The sequence below is a fragment of the Rhipicephalus microplus genome, chromosome 2 (assembly GCF_043290135.1).
Source record: "Rhipicephalus microplus isolate Deutch F79 chromosome 2, USDA_Rmic, whole genome shotgun sequence".
Taxonomy (NCBI): Eukaryota; Metazoa; Arthropoda; class Arachnida; order Ixodida; family Ixodidae; genus Rhipicephalus; species Rhipicephalus microplus.
The window spans coordinates 76,685,633-76,708,756 of record NC_134701.1 but is presented as its reverse complement, the minus strand read 5'-3'; the positions used below and the strand labels follow the sequence as shown (position 1 = coordinate 76,708,756).

At 42.4% G+C, this 23,124-nt stretch overlaps 1 protein-coding gene across 1 annotated transcript in view; it reads right to left on the bottom strand.

The window, feature by feature from the left end:
- Positions 1 to 23,124, bottom strand: part of LOC142789931 (uncharacterized) — a 228,312-nt gene that overhangs the window by 173,518 nt on the left and 31,670 nt on the right. Inside the window, exons 2-3 of the mRNA XM_075885013.1 lie at positions 4,185 to 4,269; positions 1,553 to 1,603 (exon numbers count right to left, since the gene is read on the bottom strand). Of these exons, the coding sequence (XP_075741128.1) occupies positions 1,553 to 1,603; positions 4,185 to 4,269 (136 nt within the window). The remainder of the gene's footprint in view (positions 1 to 1,552; positions 1,604 to 4,184; positions 4,270 to 23,124) is intronic.

The window sequence follows — 23,124 nt, the reverse complement described above, 5'->3', positions numbered from 1 at the left end:
GTGTATTGCTACCTACGTGCATTATATCGCAATAGACGCTTCGTCTTGAGTGGTGTTGCGGAAGTAAATCCTGGACTTCTGACTGATCCGCGATAACCAGTAAAGGTAATCATCTTGAAATAAACCTGTGACATAGAATGAACAATACTCCAGCGCTCTCGACGTGGTTACTCACGCACACTTGACTCCCATATTTAATGAAATTGATGTCCTATGTGTCGGTGAAATTTTCTTTATATTTTAGCACAGGTACACTAGGCTGGCTCGTCATACTCCTATCATAATTTCAATAAACGAATGCCTGCCGTTTTAAGTTGTGTTTTAACTGCGTGTTTAGTACTCGTGTTAAGGCACTGTAATGTCTTCCTAAATTTAATGAGCGCAATACTGTTAGTGAGTTACGTGCCCAAGTTATCTAACATTAACAGGCTGGTCTCAAAAGACAATGTTTTCGAAGAGGCGTGAATAGGCTCAAGCATGCAGCTACTGTTCAAACACTTTTCCACATATCCAACCTAGAAGTTTAAGTGTTCAAATATATTCAATACGTGCAGGTAACAAATTATCACTTCGTCGTCACGATGTTTGAGTGGCACACTCTCTGTTTTGCTTGCGCAAGTATCACGTAACTACCATATAGTTCTCGAGGAACGCGCCTCCGCCAGCAAGCTGCGGATTCTTGGTTTACAGAAATAGTTTCGTTGCTACTTTAGGCAGCATAGTTGGGCGTTTATTAGAAATCACCGCTCACACACTCATTCGCTGAATGCCCTTACATGCAGAAGAAGTATTGTTTTGAAGGAAAAACAACGTTGCGGCTGTGCAAGTTTTAATGATCGCCAAGTCATCACCACTGTCCTTCATTTCATTTTATTCAGGTTGTTATGACTACATTTCAAGAAATTCACAACACTGATTAGACCCATAGCCATAGGTTAGTAGGGGGTCTAACGGGAGAAAGTATACGAGCAGAATACAATTTGTATATAAAACATTCAGAACATCAAAAAACGTTGATAATAATAACTTAATAACTTCCCCTATAACTTCCTTAGCATTATTGTCTGTTAGATCTTTATATATATATATATACATATATATATATATATAAGTATATAAATATATATATATATATATATATAAATTTATATATATATATATATATATTTATATATATATATATATATGTATATATATATAATGAGAACTAACATACAGTAATGCCAAGGAATGTACAGGGGAAGTTATTAGAACTTCCCCTGTACATTCCTTGGCATTACTGTCTGTTATATCTCATTAATATTGTGTCAAAACACAGAAAAACGAGCCCTTAGGTATACACTTCTTTCCTTTATTTCTTATATATATATATATATATATATATACATCATTCGTGTTAGACCCACCATTACCTCTGTCTCGAATCGCATCTGATAGCCTGCATCGATCCCTGCTCAGATATACTCCTTTTTCAATTTTATGGCTTTCCTTTCTATATAATGTTTTTTTCAGTTCAAAATTACTTTGTGTTTGCAAAACCACATGACTTTACCTTAAGATCCTCCCGCCCGGTTCTTGGCCGATCCCCCTTTGTGGATGTGCACTAGAGTAACAAGGATCATCATCATCATCATCATTGTGCCAGCTGCACGTTATGAATAAGCGACAATGTACACGTGACCGCAAAGCCCCGTCAGCTTCTACATTGCAGTTGGGCGGCTATTGTGCTGTACGTGGACGATTATGCTTGTCGTATGGAGAATCTAGGTGGAACTTTGTTGCTTTAGAGAGCATATACAATATGTCCACCAGCTTCGTTTCCCCGACAGACAGAAATATGTGGTGGGGGAAAAAGAACCCAGTCTGGTTGTTGTCACGATGCCCTTCTGTAGAGAAAGGCGAAAAAAACAGGCTCTGATGGGTGTTTTACATTTGGATGAATTTAATGATTTCGAGCATTTAAGGTATTGCCGGAATTAACAGTGTTGTGCATCTCGCCAGTAAGAGGTCGCTTATGCCAGATTGCGCTGTACAATTCCACAATTAAGTTATGACCTTAACAAAGCTCGACTCAAGGCATCACCACTGGGAATTTGTCGCAACAAATTTGAAACAATTGAACATTTTTTTTATTCTGTCGTCGTTACTTTCATCAGATAAAAAAATTTTTGTGGCCCAATTACAAAAGCTAGGAATACGAGCAAATGTACCAACACTTTTATCACTTGTCGGCACTTCATTTGATTACTGCCACAGGAATATATGCTCCACTGTGTTTGACTACAACAATTCAACTAAAAGATTCTCTTGCTAGTGAACCCTAACCTTTTCAGATTTTTACTTTTTAATTCGTAGCGATGTCTCTCAGAAACAAGAGATGGTTTGGCCGCTTGCTCAGCAAATATTTTTGTTTATTGGCAGTATTATCTCTAACCTATTTTTTCAATCAGATTAACTTTATTTCATTTAAGTTTTATTTAAGTATCCTGCCTCCCGGTTCTTGGCCCATCCCCCACTGTGGGTGAGCGCCATCCATCTGAGGTCATCAGCATTAGCATCAGATGCAGATTGCAAAGACAGTAAAGTTACAGCTGAAGCGCTTTAGTCGGCGGGAAGATCAGCAACTTGCTCCACGAAAGAACGGAGAAAAAGCGTTGTTCGAGTGGTAAGCGGTTCGCCGTAAAGCACAACGCCGCCACTGTATTGGCACCTTCAGGCTGTTTCTTATCCATTCCACCACAAGCATCGTGTGCCTCAACACATCGATAAATAATGTAGTGCAAAGCAGCAAAATGACGTTACAGTTGTGAGCCATGCTGTAGTCGGTGCTTCAAGATAATTTGATAATATAGAGTTCCTATAGCATCCAATTAAACTTAAGTACATGTATATTATTGGACTTCGCCGCTAAGCTAAATGCGAGCCTACTTTTATATAATCGAAATCTTAGCAATTCGAGTCTTGAATGAATTATGGCAAATAAATAGGCTAGTTCAGTGAAACCATCGTCAATGTGCGTGAAAATAATGCCCTGAAATACACTAAATATGTATATAGGTATATATATATCTGCCTGTCTGTCTGCCTGTTTATTTATCTATCTATCCATCTATTTATCTATCGTTCTATCTATCTATCTTACTGCCTATATCTGGGTGCTCTCGTGATTGCCTCATTAGATCACTAGGTGTTTACCAAAATTGGTTTCGGAGAGATAGAGTATCCGGTGCATGAATAACGTGAAAATACTGTGTCGTACGGGGTCAGATCCTTTCCTTCCGACACGTGGGGCACATGCCCATACAACACTGGCCGTGGTATGTGGTCGCGCACCACAGGAGACCGAGAGTTTATATCTACCACGGGACAGTGAGGACATACAATGGTATCCTAAACCTCAGAGAACAAAGAGAGTGATATTGGCAGGGTTCATCCAACGATTGCAAGTATAAAAATTCAGGATACCAGCGGGAATCAAACCCAAGCATTTGCGTGGAAAAAATGTACTTTTCCACAGTGTCATGCCAAGTCCTAAAACTGTTTTGTAAATGGGGACTATGCAGGCATGAGGTGAGTGAAATATCAGTTAGAATCGCTGTGCTGGCTGCATAATTTTTCTGATAGAACAATAAATATTAAATATGCAGTATATTAATGCAGGGGTCATGTCAAGTTAACGACACATTTTGCGGCATTGTTGACGCAATTTTTGAAGCTCTCTAAGAAACAATACACTTACATTGTTATTGTTCAGCAAGCTATATTCAAGCGTTACCGGACCTTGGGGATAGGCTTACAGGAGTTACGTGTAGTGTTCCTATCGTCACACCGTAGCATACCTCGTTCGGACAACATGGACATGTGTGCCTTAACTTCAGTGAAGCGTTATGCCCGGCCTCCTTTTATCTAGTGTAGCTATTAGTTAATGCTAGGTTTGCTACGTTCCAGTCAAGGCAATGATGTAGACACAACTACTGGGCCTAACGTGAATCCACCTCGGAACATTTCCTTCAAAGGCGCTAAAGTTAAGCACAGATTATTACTCGCAGGCTGTTTCATAAGAAATGAAATCTTTCGAGGTGTGGAATCTGCTGATTTTTTAATGGATATTTACAGCTTTACCTCTACAGCAATTTCTTGAAGACCTTTCTGGTTTAGACGACAAGTTCCATAGTTGTACTCACAAAGCAGGAGGATGACAATTGGGCAGAGCCAGAAAGTTTCCATCACTACAGGGACCTGAAAAGGGGCCTTGCTTGCAATCCACTTCTAAAGCCCAAACTATTTATAATTTCTCACTTTTATTTTTCCCCCTGCTGAAAGCACTACCTATTTCATTTGTCAAACCGTAAAATACATTGTTTAAAAAATAACAAAGAATGTCAATAGAATGCAGCTCCGTCTCATAGCCCGCAGACTAGTAACATATGACATTTTATTCATGGATTTGTTTATTAGTTAGTTTCTTCGTGCGCTTGCCTGCTTATATTCAAGAAGTGCAGCTCGGCTGGGCCTACTTCAACATTCTTTAGCTACATCAGTCATAACTCTGAGGAAAAGGCCTAAGAGGCCCTAAAGATCCCTAAATTATAATGTATGATGAAGGTAGCACAAAAGAAATAGTTTACAATATATGAACGTTTATCTGAGTCAATGCAAACATGTAGAAGACGGCATACAATTCCAGTCAGCACGGCTTTCGCTCAAGATTTTAATGTGACACACAACAAGCTTTATTTTATCATAATATCAGTTCCAGCCTTGACATAAATATACCTGTTGACACCCTCTTTTTTGACTTTGAAAAAGCATTCGGCAAAGTCCCGCATCAATGGCTACTACTAAAGCTTTCTGGTCTAAACAATAATACAAATGGATTTAATTGGATTTGCAGTTTCCTTACCAATCGCCAACAATTCGTGCATGCTAACTCCGTCTCATCTAGCCGTTCCCTTGTTATCTCTGGTGTGCCGCAAAGTACAGTGCTCAGACCATTACTATTTCTCATTTGCATCAATAACCTTCCATTAAACATCTCTTCAAGCATTTGCCTCTTTGCAGAGAACTGCGTCGTACACCGTCGCATAGCAAACAGCGCAGACGCTACTACACTTCAAAACAACCTCGATCTAATTGTATCCTAGTGTGTTAAGTGGTTAATGTCTTTAAACATAAAGAAAACTTCATTGAAATCTTTTCATCGCAGGCCCTATCATTAGTCAGCAGAATACATCATTTCCGGCTGTGCAGTCTCACTCGCTGAATCTTACAAATATCTTGGTGGCACATTTTTAAGTAACATTTCCTGGTCAGCACACGTGACTAACATAAGCAACTCCGCGAATTGCACTCTGGGTTTTCTACGTAGATGCTTAGGACTTGCGCCCCCATCAGTTAAACTATTATTTTTTATATCGTATGTCCCACTTGACGTCCAAAAATAGAGTATGCATGTTTTGTCTGGGATCCCCACCAATCTCACTTATCCAACATTCTCGAGTCGATTTAAACCGCGCTAGGCGTTTCATCTACTCTGAATATACCTACAATTCCAGTGTTTCCAAACTTAGAACTCGTGCTCATCTTTCTAGTGTAGAATTACGACGTCACATATCTCGACTATGCCTTTTTCACAAATTTTATCATGCCCTCATCGAAGTTTCAGCGATCCTGCCCGTCCATTGCTCATCAAGCTACAGAAACCATTCAAGCACAGTGTATTCTTCACCAGCCCAAAGCACCGCACATCATCGCCCCTTTTTTTGTGACAACCGCACGGGACTGGAATCGTTTGTCTGCAACTACCGTGCACCACTTCGACCCGCATCAATTCAAGATTGCCCTCGAATCACTTTTTTTATTCTGTAATTAATACCCATTTATCATGTAATACCCCAGCTGTGGCCTTTGAGGTATTCAAAAGAAATTATAAATTATTAAATGAATGAATAAATAAATAAATAAATTTAGAAGCTTAGAGTCTAGAAAATGCCTCATATGTTGTCCAACATTTGGCCAGAATTTTCCTAAAACCACCTACCAAACCTATTAAAAACGTCGCAAATCTACTATCTAGAACTGAAACTTCTAGATACTCAGAAAAAATTACTGAATTGTGCTTAAAAGCCCCTTTTCTAGAAGTTTCCAAGGTGTCATGCTCGGGAAAGTTTTTTTTCGTTTATGCTGGTTTTTTCTATGTACCTGCACTTACTGTCCTTTCGTGGAAAACCTCTTCGTAATGGTATTTACAGCAATTTTACTCTGCAATAAACATTGCACATTAGGAGCCCAGTTGATTCATAGGCAGAAGCTGTCGTGTCGTAATACGCCCTCTACTCCAAAGCGTATTTGTGAACGTGGCGCTATTGTAGTTTTTGGTCGGTGCTCACGCCATAACCTTGAAATCGCGCTGAACTCTACTCCTTTTATACAGCCTTCATGTCGGGCTAACGTCACTGGTAGTTAGCTGCCATCCAATGACGTTGAATCATGTAGGTGTTCAGGGCTTCCATCCTCACGAGAAACAGCGCATCATATTAACTTGCCCCTTCTGGTACTGCTAAGATACATAATGTTTCCATCGTTACGCAACTGCAAACAACTTGTTACGTCAACCACATGCGAGTGTTTAAAATATGTCTGTGTGTGCATTTGTGCATTTAGTTAGGGCCACTTTGTAACATTTTGTTTTATAGAAAATTACGCTATATACCGCTAAAAGATGCCATGTATAGATGTAAATGAGCGGGTGCTAACACCTACACTGCACGGACGTTGGCACTGGCGCTCATCGCAGAATTGCGCGGGAATGAAACCTCGGGAGGCGCGAAACACGCAGTGATAAACCGGTATTTCCAACGGGAACATGCCAATCACTGCGAATGACGAATGAGATACTGCAGGCTCCGATTGGACATGGAGACCCGCAGTGTGCTTTTAGTTAACGCGCACGCTACCGATTTTTAGTAATGCACAGGTAGAACCTCCCACAAAAATTATTTTGGAGGTAAAAATCCAGTGCCTATATATACTGGGTAGACAGAGAACGGTTGTGAAGTCCGAGAAGTCGGTTCTAACAATCGAGAAACTCGCTAGCCGACGCTGCCGCTGTCAGTCTTGCGAGGCGAGAGAAGGGGAGGGGCATAGGAGAGGATAGAGAGGGCGAGCGTACTCGCATGTGTAGTAAAGGTCATGCCGCACAACGGATTGAACTCAACCCTAAGATGCTTCGCATCTCAAAGAATACAGCTGTTTTTTTTTTTTAACAACCTAGCTCGCATTCTTGGGGGCTGTCGACAGCTGCACTGTATGATTCTCACTCTGACTTTCATTTCTTCCTCTACTAAACTTACTTCGGTGTTCATGACTAACGGCTGCGGAGCTGCTCGGACACCACATGCAAGATCCATCATCGCGATACCTTCACTTTGAATCCAGCTCACGCGCTCGGGAGCTGTCTGCAGCCCCTCTACTCTTCACCACATTAGTAAACTATGCTGATTTTTCTCAGCTGTTGTTGCCGATGGGGCTAAAATACTACTGGACAACGTTTGCAGGATCCACCGTTGCGATATACTCACTTTTCTTTTGTGCGACAATATCTACAGCTGTTTTAGCTGTTTGACTAAAATTATACTATAAGAGCACCTCGTAGCTCTCTCTATATCCGGCCTTTGGTGGCCTTTGCTTTTAGCGCACCACTTCCACAGCCGATACCTTTGTTTCTCACAACAAAAAAAGAGCATTCGCAGTGTCGCCCAGTGCGTTACAGTGTGTCGGATGACGCTGGTAATGCTGTTCAGTGTGTCCCAGTCTACAGCATACTGGGGTCTACTGGTGTCACACTGTACCGTGTGGCGAAGTGTCTTACAGTGCACTCGGAGGCACTGGTCATGCTGTACAGTTGTCTGTCTGCACACTGCGAACGCTGGCTGCACATCGGAAGCTGCCCACGCTCGGTGAAGTTTCTATAACACCTATTATTGTATCGGGCGATGATCAGTGCAACATTTACGGAATATATTCAAGGTGTATTTAATCTGTGTGCTTCACATATGTAGCTTCAGTTTTAGTCAGGCGACGGATGTGCGTGCAAGTTAAAGCAATCATCTGTCGAGCGTGAGCGCACGCCTTTTCACAGAAGTGTGATGGCGTGTCGTTTATGTATTTTACAAACAGCATCAACAGAACAGATTATTTGCAACACAGTATGACAGTAGTAGTAATGCGATTGCGTTAAAGAGCTCGTTTCACAGAAATTCCGGCGTCACTGTCATTTATTGTGAGTGAATGAAATAAAATGAAAGAACTTTATTTCAGTCCTTCACAACGCACTTAGCACGTAGCGGGTATCTCCCACGTTGGGACCGACAGGGAGTACCCGACGGCCGCTTCGAGGGCCTGCTGGATGGCCCATTGCTGGTTGGCGAGAAGTGAGCTTCTAAGGGACCTCTCCCACTGGTTCGATGTAGAGGCGGGAGTATTGTTATTCATCATATTGTGTGTGACCGAAAAATCAGATTGATGCAAGTTATAAGTAAACAATAAAATATACTGGAGCACAGTGGGGACCGAACCAGGCCTGTTAAGGTTTAAGTGGGAATTAAACCCGGGTCGCTTTCATAGCAAGCGGGTGCTCTACCACACCACCACGCCTATGCTTGCGAAAACAATGAGAAAAACTTCCTCTGCTTGGAACTGCAGCGAAAGTAGCTTTCATGCTTCGCAAACACATGCCTCCTGCATACATGCTTCATGATGGCACAAGAAATGTTGCAGTAATAATGCGTGGTACAAGCATTCATTACCAACGGGTGTCAGAATATGTGATTATCATAATGGCTCCGTGTTTGAAAGACGGTACTTCATTCCAAAACGCACACATGCAACTGCGCCTATTCTCTTAAGGCCGCCTTGTGGGTGCTTAGCAATTCGAAAAGGCTTTGTGCAATAAGTGTTCGAAATACGCAATTAGAACAGAACGTTGCTATCCCAATTAACTCCTTAGTATGAAGCAGTACGGTCTCCTATTTTTGTTAGGTAATTAAGATCAACCAACTCTAGCAGTCAGCTGTTCTGGCTCGTGCCACAGAAAGCCGTACGTCGCCGGCAGCAGTTAGCCACTCTACCACTCAATCTCCGCGATGTTAGGTTCTGATCGGTGTAGTCGAAGATGCAATTATAACTTCGCCAAGGTCTCTTATGGTCTAAACTACATTTTGAATAGGCCCTGAAACGCTGTCATGAATAAGCATTAAATTAATTCACTGGAAAAGCGTATTGATTTTAAACTTCAACGCCGCAAATATTTTAAGATTCCATCTAGTACAAGCGGAGTTAAAGATTTGTCACACGCTTCAATTACATTCTCTCTTCTCTCGTACCGACAAAAGCGCTGGAAGCTAAGCAGGGAGGGATGCGAGAGGAAAACAAAAAACGTCAGGTGCGCGCCGTGACTTTGAGCACTTTTTTGCTTTTTTCTTCAATTACGTGGCTTTGTTCTTGCGGTCGTGCGCGCACGCGTGAACAAGTGATGGCCTCCCGCGCCGATCTCTGTAACGACCAAGCGTGCCATGTTGAAATCAGCCAATAGCTGATAAATGGGCTTACTACGAGTGATTGTTGGGCTTGTTGCGTGGCTTGAAGACAGAAGAGCAAGCAATTTTAAGCTGACTTTGATAATTTATTGTGAACTGAAGGCCTCGTGCTGCGCTATAATATTTGGCTCGCGTGTTGTCGGGAGCCTCTGCTACCAATTGGCAGCATTTTCTGACCATGCTCCAAAAGTGTTTAAGGGCCCCTTTAATGGTTATTAAACTTTTCATTAATAAATATCAACAATATTTTGAGCACCCGTGGCTCACCGAATGCAGCCCACCGCCTAATGGTAGTTTGAGCTAGATTGAACTACTACGGCTGTAGTATGCGTAGCGTAAACAAGGAGGACCCAATATATTTCTAAACGGGTGAATACAACAACAGTTTTCATGATCAATTTAGATCATCGATATTTTTTATACGGTTGTGGCTAACCGCTGATAGAGTCGCGGAGAGCGGCGCACTGACTCGCTAATACGTATGTGTTAATAAATTTGTCTCAAAACGTGCCACACAAAAGTTCTTATCCGAAGCAGCCAATAACAAATAAACCATCTTCGGTTAGGTTTGTGCGAGCACGAACAGACTTAAATATGCGTTTCTAAGCCGAGAAAATGACCCCACCGCGGTGGTCTAGTAGTTGCGGCACTCAGCGCCCAACCCGATGGCCATCGGATCGAATCTCAGCCATTCATAAGCGCACCTAAAAACATTCTTGTTGGTCGGTAATTGATCCTTACGAGGCTGTTCTTGCCACAAAGTTCTTAACTGAAGCAGACGATCTGCGCACAGGAACGCAGTCCTGTGCGTGGTTGAGAACGATCCGCGGTTGAGAACGCAGTCCACAAACTGATGTCACATGCGAGAGGGTGCCACTTCCAAATCTTGAGGCCAATGACGACTGAGTGCGTCATGTTCAAATCAGTCAACGGCTGATATTTTAAATATTTAGGTGTGTTCTTTACGGAGAATTTAAAGTGGACGTGCCACATAGAATACATATCTACTAAAGCCCTTAAAAAACTCGGCCTTTTCAAAAGGCGCCTACATTTAGCCACCAAGGAAACCAGGTTTCATGCATATAATTGTCTTATCCGGCCCTCACTAGAATACGGTTCAATCATATGGCACCCTCAGGGCACAAACCTAACCAACCTTTTGGAATCTGTCCAGAACAAGGCTACCCGGTTCATCACGTCCTCGTACTCACGTTACCAAAGCGTATCTTTTTTAAAGAATTCACTTCATCTTCCCTCGCTTGCCATGCGCCGAAAGTTGGCTCGACTATCTTTTTTTCATTCGCTGTACCACAGTAGCATGCCGTTTTCCCAGCTTCATATCATTCCATCACCTCATATCTCCGCCCGGATAGACCACACTTTCAAAGTTAAACCAATTTTCGCTAAAACAGAAAGATATAAAAACTCTCCTTTAGTCCTTGCAATCGCAGAATGGAACGCGTTACCTGCTCACATCGCAGAACTGTCCGATTCATCATCTTTTCAACATGCACTCAAAGCCTTTCTTGAAGTTCTTTGATGACGCATAAATCTTTATTTTGTTTTTCTTCTTCTTCTATGTTTCTCTCTGTATTTTTTTCTTTTTCTTTTTTTGGACACTGTTGTTGAGTGTACTGATCGCGCTTTTTTGTCCTTGTTTACTGTTTTAAAGTGCATTTCGCGTGAACCCCCTTTTTTCATTCAATGTAATCTATTGTTGTTTGGCGTTGTTTCTGGATTGCACTTTCAGTTTCTCGATGCAGTAGACATGTATACCATCTCTGCCTTTATGTTCTGTACTGTACTTGTGATCATAACCCCACTCTATCCCTCCCTATGTAATGCCCATTCGGGCCTTTAGGGTATTTAAATAAATAAATAAATAGAAGGCCTCCTTCAAGCGACATTTGAGCTTGCTCCATCATTTTTCGATAGAAGATAAAGCCAATTTTAGCTGGTGGATGATCATTTATGGTGAATTGAAAGCCGCGTGCTGCGCTTTAGCATTTGGCCAACGTGTTGTAGTGAGCCTATATTAACTATTGGCAGCGTTTTATGACCATGCTCAAAAACGGCTGCAGAGCCCCTTTCAGACGCAATGTTCACCGTAAAAATAAGCATTCTCGCTCTGATTTTTGATAGGCAAATATGAATTCAGACAAAAGTGGAGCTTCAGACAAAAGTGGAGCTGCTGATCACTTATTTATAGCTTCCACGTACTATGCCATGGAGCGAAACTGTGTTACTATACCCGGCGACAACTTTTTGTGGCAGCACAGACAAGGCTGTGAAGCCCAAGCACGCCCTTTTTTACAACGCTTCTGCATGTAGTCCGCGAGCGCTAACTTGTGTACACTGCGTTCCATAATAGAAAATATAAAAAGAAACATTGTATATATCATAATTAGGATTGTTGGCATTGTTGTTAGGAAGCATCGACCATGTGGGTTTTTGTTCTTTGCTGTTTCCAGATTTCTGGTTTTCTGGTGCCATTTCCCCTTTTTCTTGCCCCAGTAAACAACTATGGCGTCGCTCAGTTGCAACAAGTTGAAATCAAAGCAAGTGAGCAAGCATGAGTGCGTGTTTATTAGGTGATCTGTAATTATCGAGCAGGGAAAAACGAAGACATTGCTGCGTTGTAAAATGTTTTCTTTCCCACACATACAGTCACAGAAAATTTGTGCGCTAGAGATGTCATTGGCGAGAGAAGGACTCTAATCGCTATAGCCCCTTGAAAGTGACACCGGAGACCTGCCAGTCTTCAGCAACACCTGCTGCTTGGAAGAAAAAGTGCGATTAGAAACCGTACGTAAAGCCAATTATTCTTTTTCTAAATTGCGTTGCATACGTGATTGGCGCTTTGGCTGCCTAATATTGTTGATACAATAACGCGGAAGATCGCGTACTGTACCAACGCTCCTGTCGGCGTCTACGGAGGGAGTCGTTCCTTACGCTTTGCCTGGGCAATAGACGCGATCACGCATATTACCTTGTTGACTGTGCAAGAACAGCGTTCTTGGCCAAATAAAGTTTTCGTTTCACCCACTTTGATTTACGAACGTATGACGCCCCCTCATGAATGACATGCGCCAAGATTTCTGTTTCCATTATTGCCTTCGTGTCTCCTAAAAATAACGTGAGCGTCTCCAAAAAGTTCTTGCGTCTCAAAAGAAGGAAAACAATAATGCCGACCAAGTATGCACTGAAATTTTGGAGATGGTTTATTGGCTTTGCGTCGTTCCAATCGCCCAGTGCCTGCTCGGCCGTACTTTTTTTCTGAAATGAATCTCAACGTTTCAAAAAAGCTTCGTGTTCTTTCCCCTTAAAATAAGCATTTTATTTATTTCTTCCCAAATAAATGTTAGATTTATTGCATTATGATTGTGCGTAAAACTACACGTTAGACGTGCTTGCGAAACCGAAACCGAAATCGCACTAAAACAGACTACTTGGTGTGCCAACACAATTGCAGAAGCTCCGCCCTCGTAGCTTTGGCTGTGCTGTCGCAGATATTTGTCACCGAGTATAGGTTGTCTCAAGTAATTCATCAGCGAAGTACCACATAACTAGGCAAATCGCATGCTTAATGCACTTGGGCTGTGTTCAGCTTTGAATGTATATACAATCGGTGTAATTTTGCCCAGCTTTCTTAGGCGAAGCCTAATTTGGTATTATGGTCTATTTTCTTATTCTTGAGGTATTTACGGTACTTACTTATGCTTGGTTGAATTACATTCGGCATAAATAGATACACCTCAAGTACGTCTGAACTCATAGGGCTTGCTTATTTTGCTGACGAGGGTTGCTTGTTTACAAACCACTCAGTGCCGTAAATAGAAGCTGCTTCCTGTCCGAAACATGCCCGGCCAAACGAAGGGCTTAAAAATCCCTAAAAAAGATTTATTTTAATGGTGACTCAGAGACTCAAATTACTTATCAGCAAAACATCCCAAATTTATTCAGCCTTTCCGTCTTTCATGTCATGCATGAAAATAATATCGTGGAATAGTTCATTGTTTATCTATCCCCACTCAATTATTGTCAACAGCGATAAATATTAGCATGGTAATAATCATCCCGTCGTACATACCTTTCTCTTCACTCCTTGATTCAATACAATGAAAATGCTTTTCATCAATTATCAATTCTGACTGCTAGCATTCGACTACCATCACAGAGATTAACGGCACATTGTTATCTTTTCCTGGTCACTATTTAATATATTGAACCAGTGATATATTTCATGATCATGTGCTTGTTTTGTAAAGGTTACCTACATCAAGCTTAAAACAAGTGAATTGGTCAAACGAGTGAATTGAATTGAGTGAAATGAGTTTCTTTGGAACCTAATAAATTTATTACTTTCTTCTAATTTCTGCGTCAAATGAATGTTGTGTTCAGTTTCCAATCTTTAAATTCGGTAAAAATATTTGTGGCAGGCAAATGTTTTTCTGTATTTTTTTAGAGCAAAGCTACAGTCGCTGCGTAGTCAAAGAAAGCGTGTACATTTTAAAACAGTAAAGTATTATGCCTCTGAACCCAGTAAAGAGACTCTGCTGAGTCGCTGCAATATAGGGCGATGATTTTGTTCCTGATACGTACTCCCGAAATGAACAGATCATAGGTCTCTGGTGCTTGCAAGTTGGTTATGCAATGGCGGTTGTCTCTGCTGTCTTATGCGACATTGATTCCATTCCACAAATTCAAATATTCTGCTGTCTATCGTGAAATGCCGAAAAGTGCTGCTAACATTCTTTCCCGATGTCTGACGCCACTGAATGATGTATACATCTTCTTTTGGACAGCGTGAGAGTGGATTGTGCAGCTAGTGAACTGCACTGCAAGAGTGAGAGCAGCTGCTTTGCGCATGTGGCATGTTTTTTGTTGAGTCTAGTCCCAGCCTGCTGATATGAACTCGGCTTCATTTGAACAGCTTTAAAGTCTCCTCTGAAATTTAATTAACCAGCTTTTACAGTATTTGATTTCAATGATTGTCGCAGAGTGCCCTTTTTTTTATTCAAAAGCTAAAAGTTTTGCACCTATTGCAGGGCAGTTGGTCGTAAGTATTCCTCCTATGATTGAGCTTTTAAGCTTCTATCCGAACAGTATCGAAATGTAAAAAAGGGTGTTCCACACCTGCCGTTAAGGCTGCTTGCAGGGGTGACTAACACTCCCACGTTTAAGTGAACATATGTACCATATAGATCGAGCGGGATGATGGCTCCCGCTGTGGATCAATGGTAGGAGCACCAGGCGTGTAAACAGAACGTCACGAGTTCGGTCCCTGCCAGCGGCAAGCTATCTTTTCGACCACTTTACTTTCTTCATATTTATGCTGTACACACAACAAATAACTTCCCCTATTATTTCCTTCAAGTTTTTATCTGTCACCTAGAGTAATGTTATTTCAAAGGCATCATTTCACTCGCCTTTTATGCTGGCTGTGTAGATGGAGCAGACCAAAAAAAAAAAAAGACACGACAAAGCAAAATACGGCAGTGACTGAAGTGCTCCATGAGGGCATTTTGTACCAGAACATATGTATAGCGTTCAAAGGATTTGTTTTGAACCTGAATATTGTTCCTGTAGTAAACTATTCATGATATTATGCTGTGTGATCTCTTGTTTTGTTTCTATATTCAGCTCCAAGAGCCACAAGAGATTGAGCATAAAAACTTTTTCCAATAAGTAAAAAGCTGAAGAAAGACCTACCTAGAGGCAGCTAGACTGAAATATGAGCGGTTGACAGATGCTCTGCCAGATAACATTGACAAATTTCTCAGTAGGTTATCAGCCTGCATCATAAAATCTTCTTAATACGAAGCTCCTGAGAAGGATAACTTTGCACATGAATGGGTAGTATGCGCTTACCGCAGCATAAAAACTTGCATCTCCTGGCATGTACCACTAGTGTCCGTGCTGAAATAAAAGCAGTTCAAAGTAAGCGTATCCTGTAGTATGCTGGTGTGGCCACACTGACAGGCATAAAGCTGCTGTGGCTATTATGTGACAGCATATAATTCCACCTCCGTTAGACTCTTTATGTGGATGGTTCTTTTCATTTCATCTTTATTTATTTATTTATTATTTTATTTATTTATTTATTGTACCCTCAGGGCTTTACAGCATTGCAGAGGGGAGCGGGCACTGACGAACAATGTTAAAGAAAAGAATACATAGACAAGACACTAGAACATTATTAAACACTGGAAAGCAACTATTATCAACTGCAACTATGTTATACAGCCAGTAGATTATACAAGAAAACTAACAACAAAATCAAACGTTTACATTTCCAACACCAAGTATGATATCGAGCTATGCTTTGAAACTGCAAGGCGAGGTGATGGATGCAACTGATTGTGGGAGTTAGTTCCAATCCTTGCAAGTTTTAGGCAAGAATGAGTGGGAATATGTTGATGTCTTGAAGCGAGGAACAGCAACTTTCTGCGCATGGTCAGTACGAGTTGAAATGTATGACGGTGGGGTTATTAAAAGTGAACGCAGAAGGAAGTTGTAAATTTTGTCGAAGAGTATGAGACGGGATATCTTACGGCGTGTAGCGAGTAAAGGAATGTTAATAATTGATTTCATGTCAGTTACGCTAGCGGTACGGCGATAATCTGATAATATAAATCAAACAGCGCGATTCTGAATGCTCTCAAGTTCATTAACTAAAGTGATATTACCAGGGTCCCATATCGATGACGCGTATTCCAAATGCGGACGAACGTACGTAATGTAAAGAAGCTTTTTTTAAATCAACAGGGGCCTTGTAAAAGTTTCTTCGCATGAATCCTAGAAACCGATTTGCCTTACATGTGACAGAGTTGATATGATGTTGCCAAGATAAGTTGTTAGTAATATGGACACCAAGGTATTTATAAGAAGAGACGGGATCGAGTACGGGGCCGTTAAGGAAATAATTTGGACATGTGGTAGTATTACGTGATATGCGCATAGACTTGCACTTCGAAACATTTAATTCCATTTGCCATAATTTACACTAGTTAAGCACGTTAGTCAAATCTGTTTGGAGGGTAGTGATGTCATTATTATTAAATATTTGGCGATAAATTACACAATCATCCGCGAATAGGCGCATTGTTGAAGAAATATTGTTAGGCAAGTCGTTAATGTAAATTAGGAACAGCAATGGCCCAAGGACAGACCCCTGTGGCACTCCGGAGCGAACTGGTGTAGTAGACGAGTCGAAATTATTAGCCGATACGTATTGGGAGCGGTTCGTAAGAAAGCTACGGATCCAAGTGAGCACATATGAGTCAATGTTTAATAGGCTTAGTTTATGTAGTAGTAGGGAGTGTGTTACTTTATCACAGGCTTTGCTGAAATCTAGAAAGATGCAGTCAGTTATTGTTCCACTTATCAAGGGATATGTGTAAGTCATTAGTAAAAAGTAGAAGCTGTGTTTCACACGAATACTGTTTTCGGAAGCCATGCTGAGCGGGTGTAAAGAAATCATTGTCTTGAAGAAACTTGATAAGGGAAGAGTAAATGACATGTTCTAAAATTTTACATGGTACTGATGCGAGAGAGATGGGACGAAAGTTACCTGGATCGTGGGTTGTTCCGGACTTATGTAAAGGTACCACCCTATTAATTAACCAGTCGTTAGGAAGCACTGCCGTAAGAAGAGACTGTGTGAATATCCGTTCAAGGATTAGAGAAGAATACTCTGCCGTGTTTTTCAAGAATTTTGTGGTGATACCATCGCAGCCACATGAAGATGAAATCTTTTGTTTATTGATGATGGACCGTATTCCTTCCGTGCTAATGACAATGATGTACATTGAGGGAAACTTAAACGGCTTTGCAGGAAGTATGTCATTACTACTAGATGGTTCAGAGAAAGTTCGAGCAAAAGTACGGTTAAGTAAACATGCACACTGATGATCCGGAATTACATTACCTTGGGATATTAAAGACAGGTTGCTGTGCTTTTTACCTCGTACAATGTTCCAAAATTGTTTGGGATTTTTTTTTTGCAGCACTGATGGTAAGGTTCTGGTAAAAAAGGTAAATTTAGCAACTTTAGTTCACTTAAGTAGATAGCAGCTGCAGATTTGTAAGCTAGCCATTGAGCCGAAGACTGGGATGTCCTCACAGCTCTAAACAGTCTTTTCTTGTGGTTAGAGAGTCTATTGAAGTATCGGTTGTACCAGAGAGAATTAGTATTGCAGTACATCTTTCTTACCAGAATATATTTATTTGTTAGTTCCAAAATTTTACTTCTAAATAGGTTCCAGTTATCTTCTGCAGTGCGTTCAAAACTTGCAAAAAAATGTATCTAAGAAAGAGCATAATTTAGTATTTATGATGTTAAAGTCAGCTCTGTTATAATCTCTGATCATTTTAAAACGGTTGGATAAGCGCAAGCGTGGAAACAATAGAGAAAATTGAATTATGTCGTGATCACTTAACACAGGCAGCAGTGTTATTGGGGACACAAGATCTCGAGATGACCTCAACACAAGATTTAGAAGTGATGATGTAGTCGAGGAGACACGTGTGGGATGCTGAACTAATTTTGATAGCCCAAAGTCGTTACAAATCGAAAGAAATTCGGTAGATTCAGATGACGTTGCCATAGAACACTGGTAAGTGTCTGACCACTGAATGTCCGGGAAGTTAAAATCGCCTAAACGAATAATAGTCGCACCTGGGAAACAAACAGTAATCTGGTTTAAGCAGTCATGAAAAGAATCGCAAGAGTTCGATGGGCTGAATGGGGGTCGGTAACAAACTGCAATTATTAGGTTTTTAAAGCCAGTACGAATACGACACCATACCGATTCTAACTCGGTGAGAACAGGAACAAGGAAACATTCAATGTCATCTTTAATCGCAAGTAGAATTACACCACCTCATCGCTCATATCTGTCACAGCGAAAGACCTTGTAACGTTGTTCACATTTTAATAATTCGGCATCAGAGACTGTATTCGACAACCACGTTTCAGTTAGAGCGACAATACCAGCGTCACAATCATTCATCAGGGCACACAAGTCATCACTTTTTGACAAAAGGCTACGTGTGTTAGTACTTAGTACAGAGAGAGCACCGCCCTCTGCGTGACCCTAACTTAGATCACTTTGTGGCATACGGCCAGACCAGAGTCGACGCGGGGAGGCAGCATGACTATTTGCGGTTCTGTATGTGGAATTATTGATGTTTTCGTCGTTACTTACAGCGTCGCTAAGACTTGCGCTATCTCCTACGTTATTACTAGCCGGGGAACTTTTTCTTGTGGAAGGACCGATGACGTACACTGCTTTAGTGGTTTTATCATAGCCGTAGCATTTTCTGTTGGCGAAAAGTTTCGTGTGTTGAAGATTGAACGAAACATGCAGTCCTTTGCCATATTCGTACAGAGCCTTTCTCGTATCACGAGTAGTTGCACAAAAGTCCTCACTCATAGAAACATTGCAGCCTTTTACTAAGAAGCGTTTATCAAAAACGGTTTCTTTTGTTTTGTAGGCCGAAAATTTTACGATAAGAGGGCGGTTCCGGCCACTAGAGAATTTGCCAATTCTATGCGCACGGGCTATAGTATCGGATGATATCGTCAGCTGAAGCTTCCTAGCGAAAAGTTTAAGAACTTTCATTTCGCCCCGCCACGGTGGTCTAGTGGCTAAGGTACTCGGCTGCTGACCCGCAGGTCGCGGGATCATATCCCGGCTGTGGCGGCTGCATTTCCGATGAAGGCGGAAATGTTGTAGGCCCGTGTACTCAGATTTGGGTGCACGTTAAAGAAACCCAGGTGGTCGAAATTTCCGGAGCCCTCCACTACGGCGTCTCTCATAATCATATAGTAGTTTTGGGACGTTAAACCCCACAAATCAATCAATCTAGAACTTTCATTTCAGATTGTTCGGCAGTATCTGAAGCGACATCTTCAATCCCAAAGAACACAACGTTGTCCCTTCGGGAGCGGTCCTCGAGATCGTCAAGACGGGTTCGAAGTGAGTTCGTTTCAGTTTCCACGCGCTCCACTGCAGCACGTGTCGCATTAAGGTCTTCCCTCACGCTGTCGAAACAAGCTAACTGGCTTTCCACAGAAGCCAGACGCTTCCCAATGTCGGTGATTTGGCTCGTAGCTGCTTTCTGTTGGTCCTTTAACTCGGATATGTCATTGGACATGGCTGTTTGGGATGCCTCTATTCTAATAGACCGTGCGGACAAGTCCTTCAGCATTTTGGCAATATCTGCCAGAGAATTATCGCCAGGACCAGGATTTTGCTCCACATCCCCACACATAAGCAAGAAAAGGGCACTGAATGGTTCAAGCAATGCTTCTGGGCATGGAAGCACCACAAGAAAGCGATCATCAGGTTTGAAACAGGAATGAGGAAGTTGACTAAGGTAACTAACCTGCGAAAAAACGAAGAACCACGGTATGAGCATTGTTCTCTCGGCGCCTCCATGCCCACTGGCGAAGACTAGCGCGCGTCCTGGGTTTGTAGGCCGCGGTGGAGCCACTGTTGCAACTGTCGATGTCGATCCGGAATAGCTCGCAACGAAGCTTGCTTGAGCAGGAAGCGTAGCAGGAAGATGTGGTTCGAGCGGCGTCGGTGAGTGCGTGGATATATGCGATAGGCACATGCCGGTATCGTTGGCGGCGAAACGCACGGCACGGGGGCTGTCAAAGGAGACACTCATGCTGCTATCACGCATCAATCCACCGGGCTGGAAGCCGTCAGCGCAGGCGCCAATAATCTGCGAAAAAACGAAGAACCACGGTATGAGCATTGTTCTCTCGGCGCCTTCATGCCCATCTACTGGCACGTGGTCGATGTGGATGCTCCTTAGTTGTGTTCAAGAAATTGGATGCCTCTTACGTAACATGTCAGTTGTTGATGGTGTTGTTAGCCTATATACATGATTGTAGGTTGACCTATTTGAACAAATTTCAAAGTTGAGGGTCAACTTACACTCCAAATCAAAACTACAACTCTTCGTTTTTCTGCTAACGTTTGTAGTGTGGAAGGAGGGGTGTTATTTTTGAGTCTACAGCCGTGTAAACACGGTACCAATGCAGCCATGAGTCTGCATGAGCGCCCAGTTCCATTATGCGGCTGCCGTATTCGGAAGACAAAAAGGTGGTTCAGCATTTGACGATGCCGGCAGCCTGGTGCATGTGAAACATTTAGGAAGACATGTTCATGTATATGTGTCATGGGTTCCTCCTGCTCTTGTGCCGAAGAGGGCAGGCAAGCGATTTGGCTAGCGAAGGCTACATGGAGCGAGCGGCAAAAATTTATTGCTCACGTTCTTGGATCATCCTTTCCTGCAGCTTGAAAACATGGTTTTCGAAGCCTCTAACAAACAAATTAGAAAAATTATTGCACCATAAATATCTTTATTGCGTGCTCAACAAGTTGCAAATAATGTCCAACTAAAATTTTTGTGCCACCTGGTGAGGAGGGGCCCTTTATATGTGACATGTTCCTGATGTGCTTGTGAAAACTGAAGAGGGTAGCAGCCATCAGTTGAGTGAGTGCTCGTGCTCGAGGGCTCAAGAGAGACACTGGAGCCACTGTCAGCACAAGAATTGGCTGCCAGACAGATGCTGTGGACTTCCCCGAGACTGTGTCCCACCACGCACCTGCAGTTCAGCAAGCTACTGATGAAGCAGAGTATTAGCTTCGCGGTGTTCTGAAACACATGAGACATCGTCATAAAAAAAAATAATTTACTCACACATGCCACACAGGCCATACTAAAACGCCACACAGGATACTCGACGCCACACAGGTCAAACACTGCACGAGCGTCTATTCGTTAACGTCGTGGTTCTCCTTCTCTCTCTACCAAAAGGGCACGAGCAATTTCTAACATTGGGCCCTGCTGCAACGCTTAACGTCCTGGTTAAAGCTGTCCCGTGTTCTTGTGCCTTAACATACAATTCTTAGGCCATCCTCCTACATGAAATACTTAGTCAATGGCACACAAAAGAAACAAGATAAAGAAGAAACAGAAACAACGCAAAGAAGACAGCTATACCTATACACTGGCACGTTAAATTCTTCAATGGCACGCAGAAGTTCGCCCGTTCGAAGCGTGAAACAATCAAGAAGATGTCATATTTTCCAGCCATCTTGACTGGCTTGACTTTGACGAAAGCCACAACATGCAGAATGCCAGTGTTCTTTTTTCTATACTTCAGTTTCAATGCTTCGTCTGGCTCGGGCTTCGGCTTTCTGCCCGTTTGTGCGGAATCTTTTTGCGGATTTGCTCCATCATTTCCAATGTTCTTGAGGTCGTCTGGTTCTAATGGTTTTGGCTGCTTTGGCTCACTATCTTCGTTCCAGTTGATCCAGGCCGTATCATTCTTTTTAGGGACGAAGCTCCTTATGGCGTGGCTTGTGCGTCCCTCGTAGTACGTAACGTCTAGTGGCACATACCCGAAATAGCGGTCCTTACGATTTTGACCTCCAAGGTGGTTCCAGTGAGAGATTTCTTCTGTGCGTTGTTGAACAATAAAAGATAGTGCTCAATGCACATGTTAATGGCTGCTAAGGGGGAATGAGAGACAGGAGCATTCGGCCTTTAGGTAACACGCACGCTGCGATCCCCATTAGCAGCTATTGGCATGTACATTCAGCACGATATGACAAGAAAGGGTTGCTACGTTATACTCGCTGTGTGTGACCTCCTTGGTTTTAGAAAGGTTTAGCGGGCGTTGGGCTGCATAGCCATGAATACAGTGAACTAGTATATACCATGAACTCGAGGGGTTTAAAAGTGGGAAGTAAACCCGAAGCGCATGCCGTAAGAAAGTGTGCATGTGCCACCTCCCGTTTAGTCCTTGAAATGTCCGCTGCATAGCGGTGCTTCTATATGGAGAATAAATGATGAAAAGATGCGAGAAGGTGGTACTTGGAGTGCTGAATAGATGGACGAACGGACACACACACAGATGCATGGATGGACGCATGAACGGACGCAAGCGCGGATGCATGGACGAACGCAGGGACGGACGCACAAACAGACGCACGCACGGACGGGTGGATGGACGCATGGACGGTTACACCGACGTACGCAGGAACGGGCGGAAGCAAGAACGAATGGACGGACGAATGCTTCGCCCCACTCCCCATCATTCACTCCGTGGATATGCTGCCATTTTTTTCTTTATGTCTATTCTCAGACACTTTTCACCGACTATAAACACACGCGTCCTAGGACGCGTGTGTTCATAAATGCATGCAACATGAAATATTGCAGTAATACTGCGTGGGACAAGCACCCATTGCCAGCGGGCACCAAAAAAGTGAATAATCATGATGGCTTCGTAGTTTAAAGCTGGTCACCCACTGCAAAAGGTACGCACGCTACTTTGCTTATATATATATATATATGTATTTCGTGAGCAGTCACAACGCGGCTGATTTCGACTATTCAGCCAGGGTCTGGCCTTTATCAGGAATGAGGGGTACAGTTTGATGGTGCTCAGCTTTATACAATCTTAAAGGAGAGAAGATGAGAACATGAGGTAGACACTCCC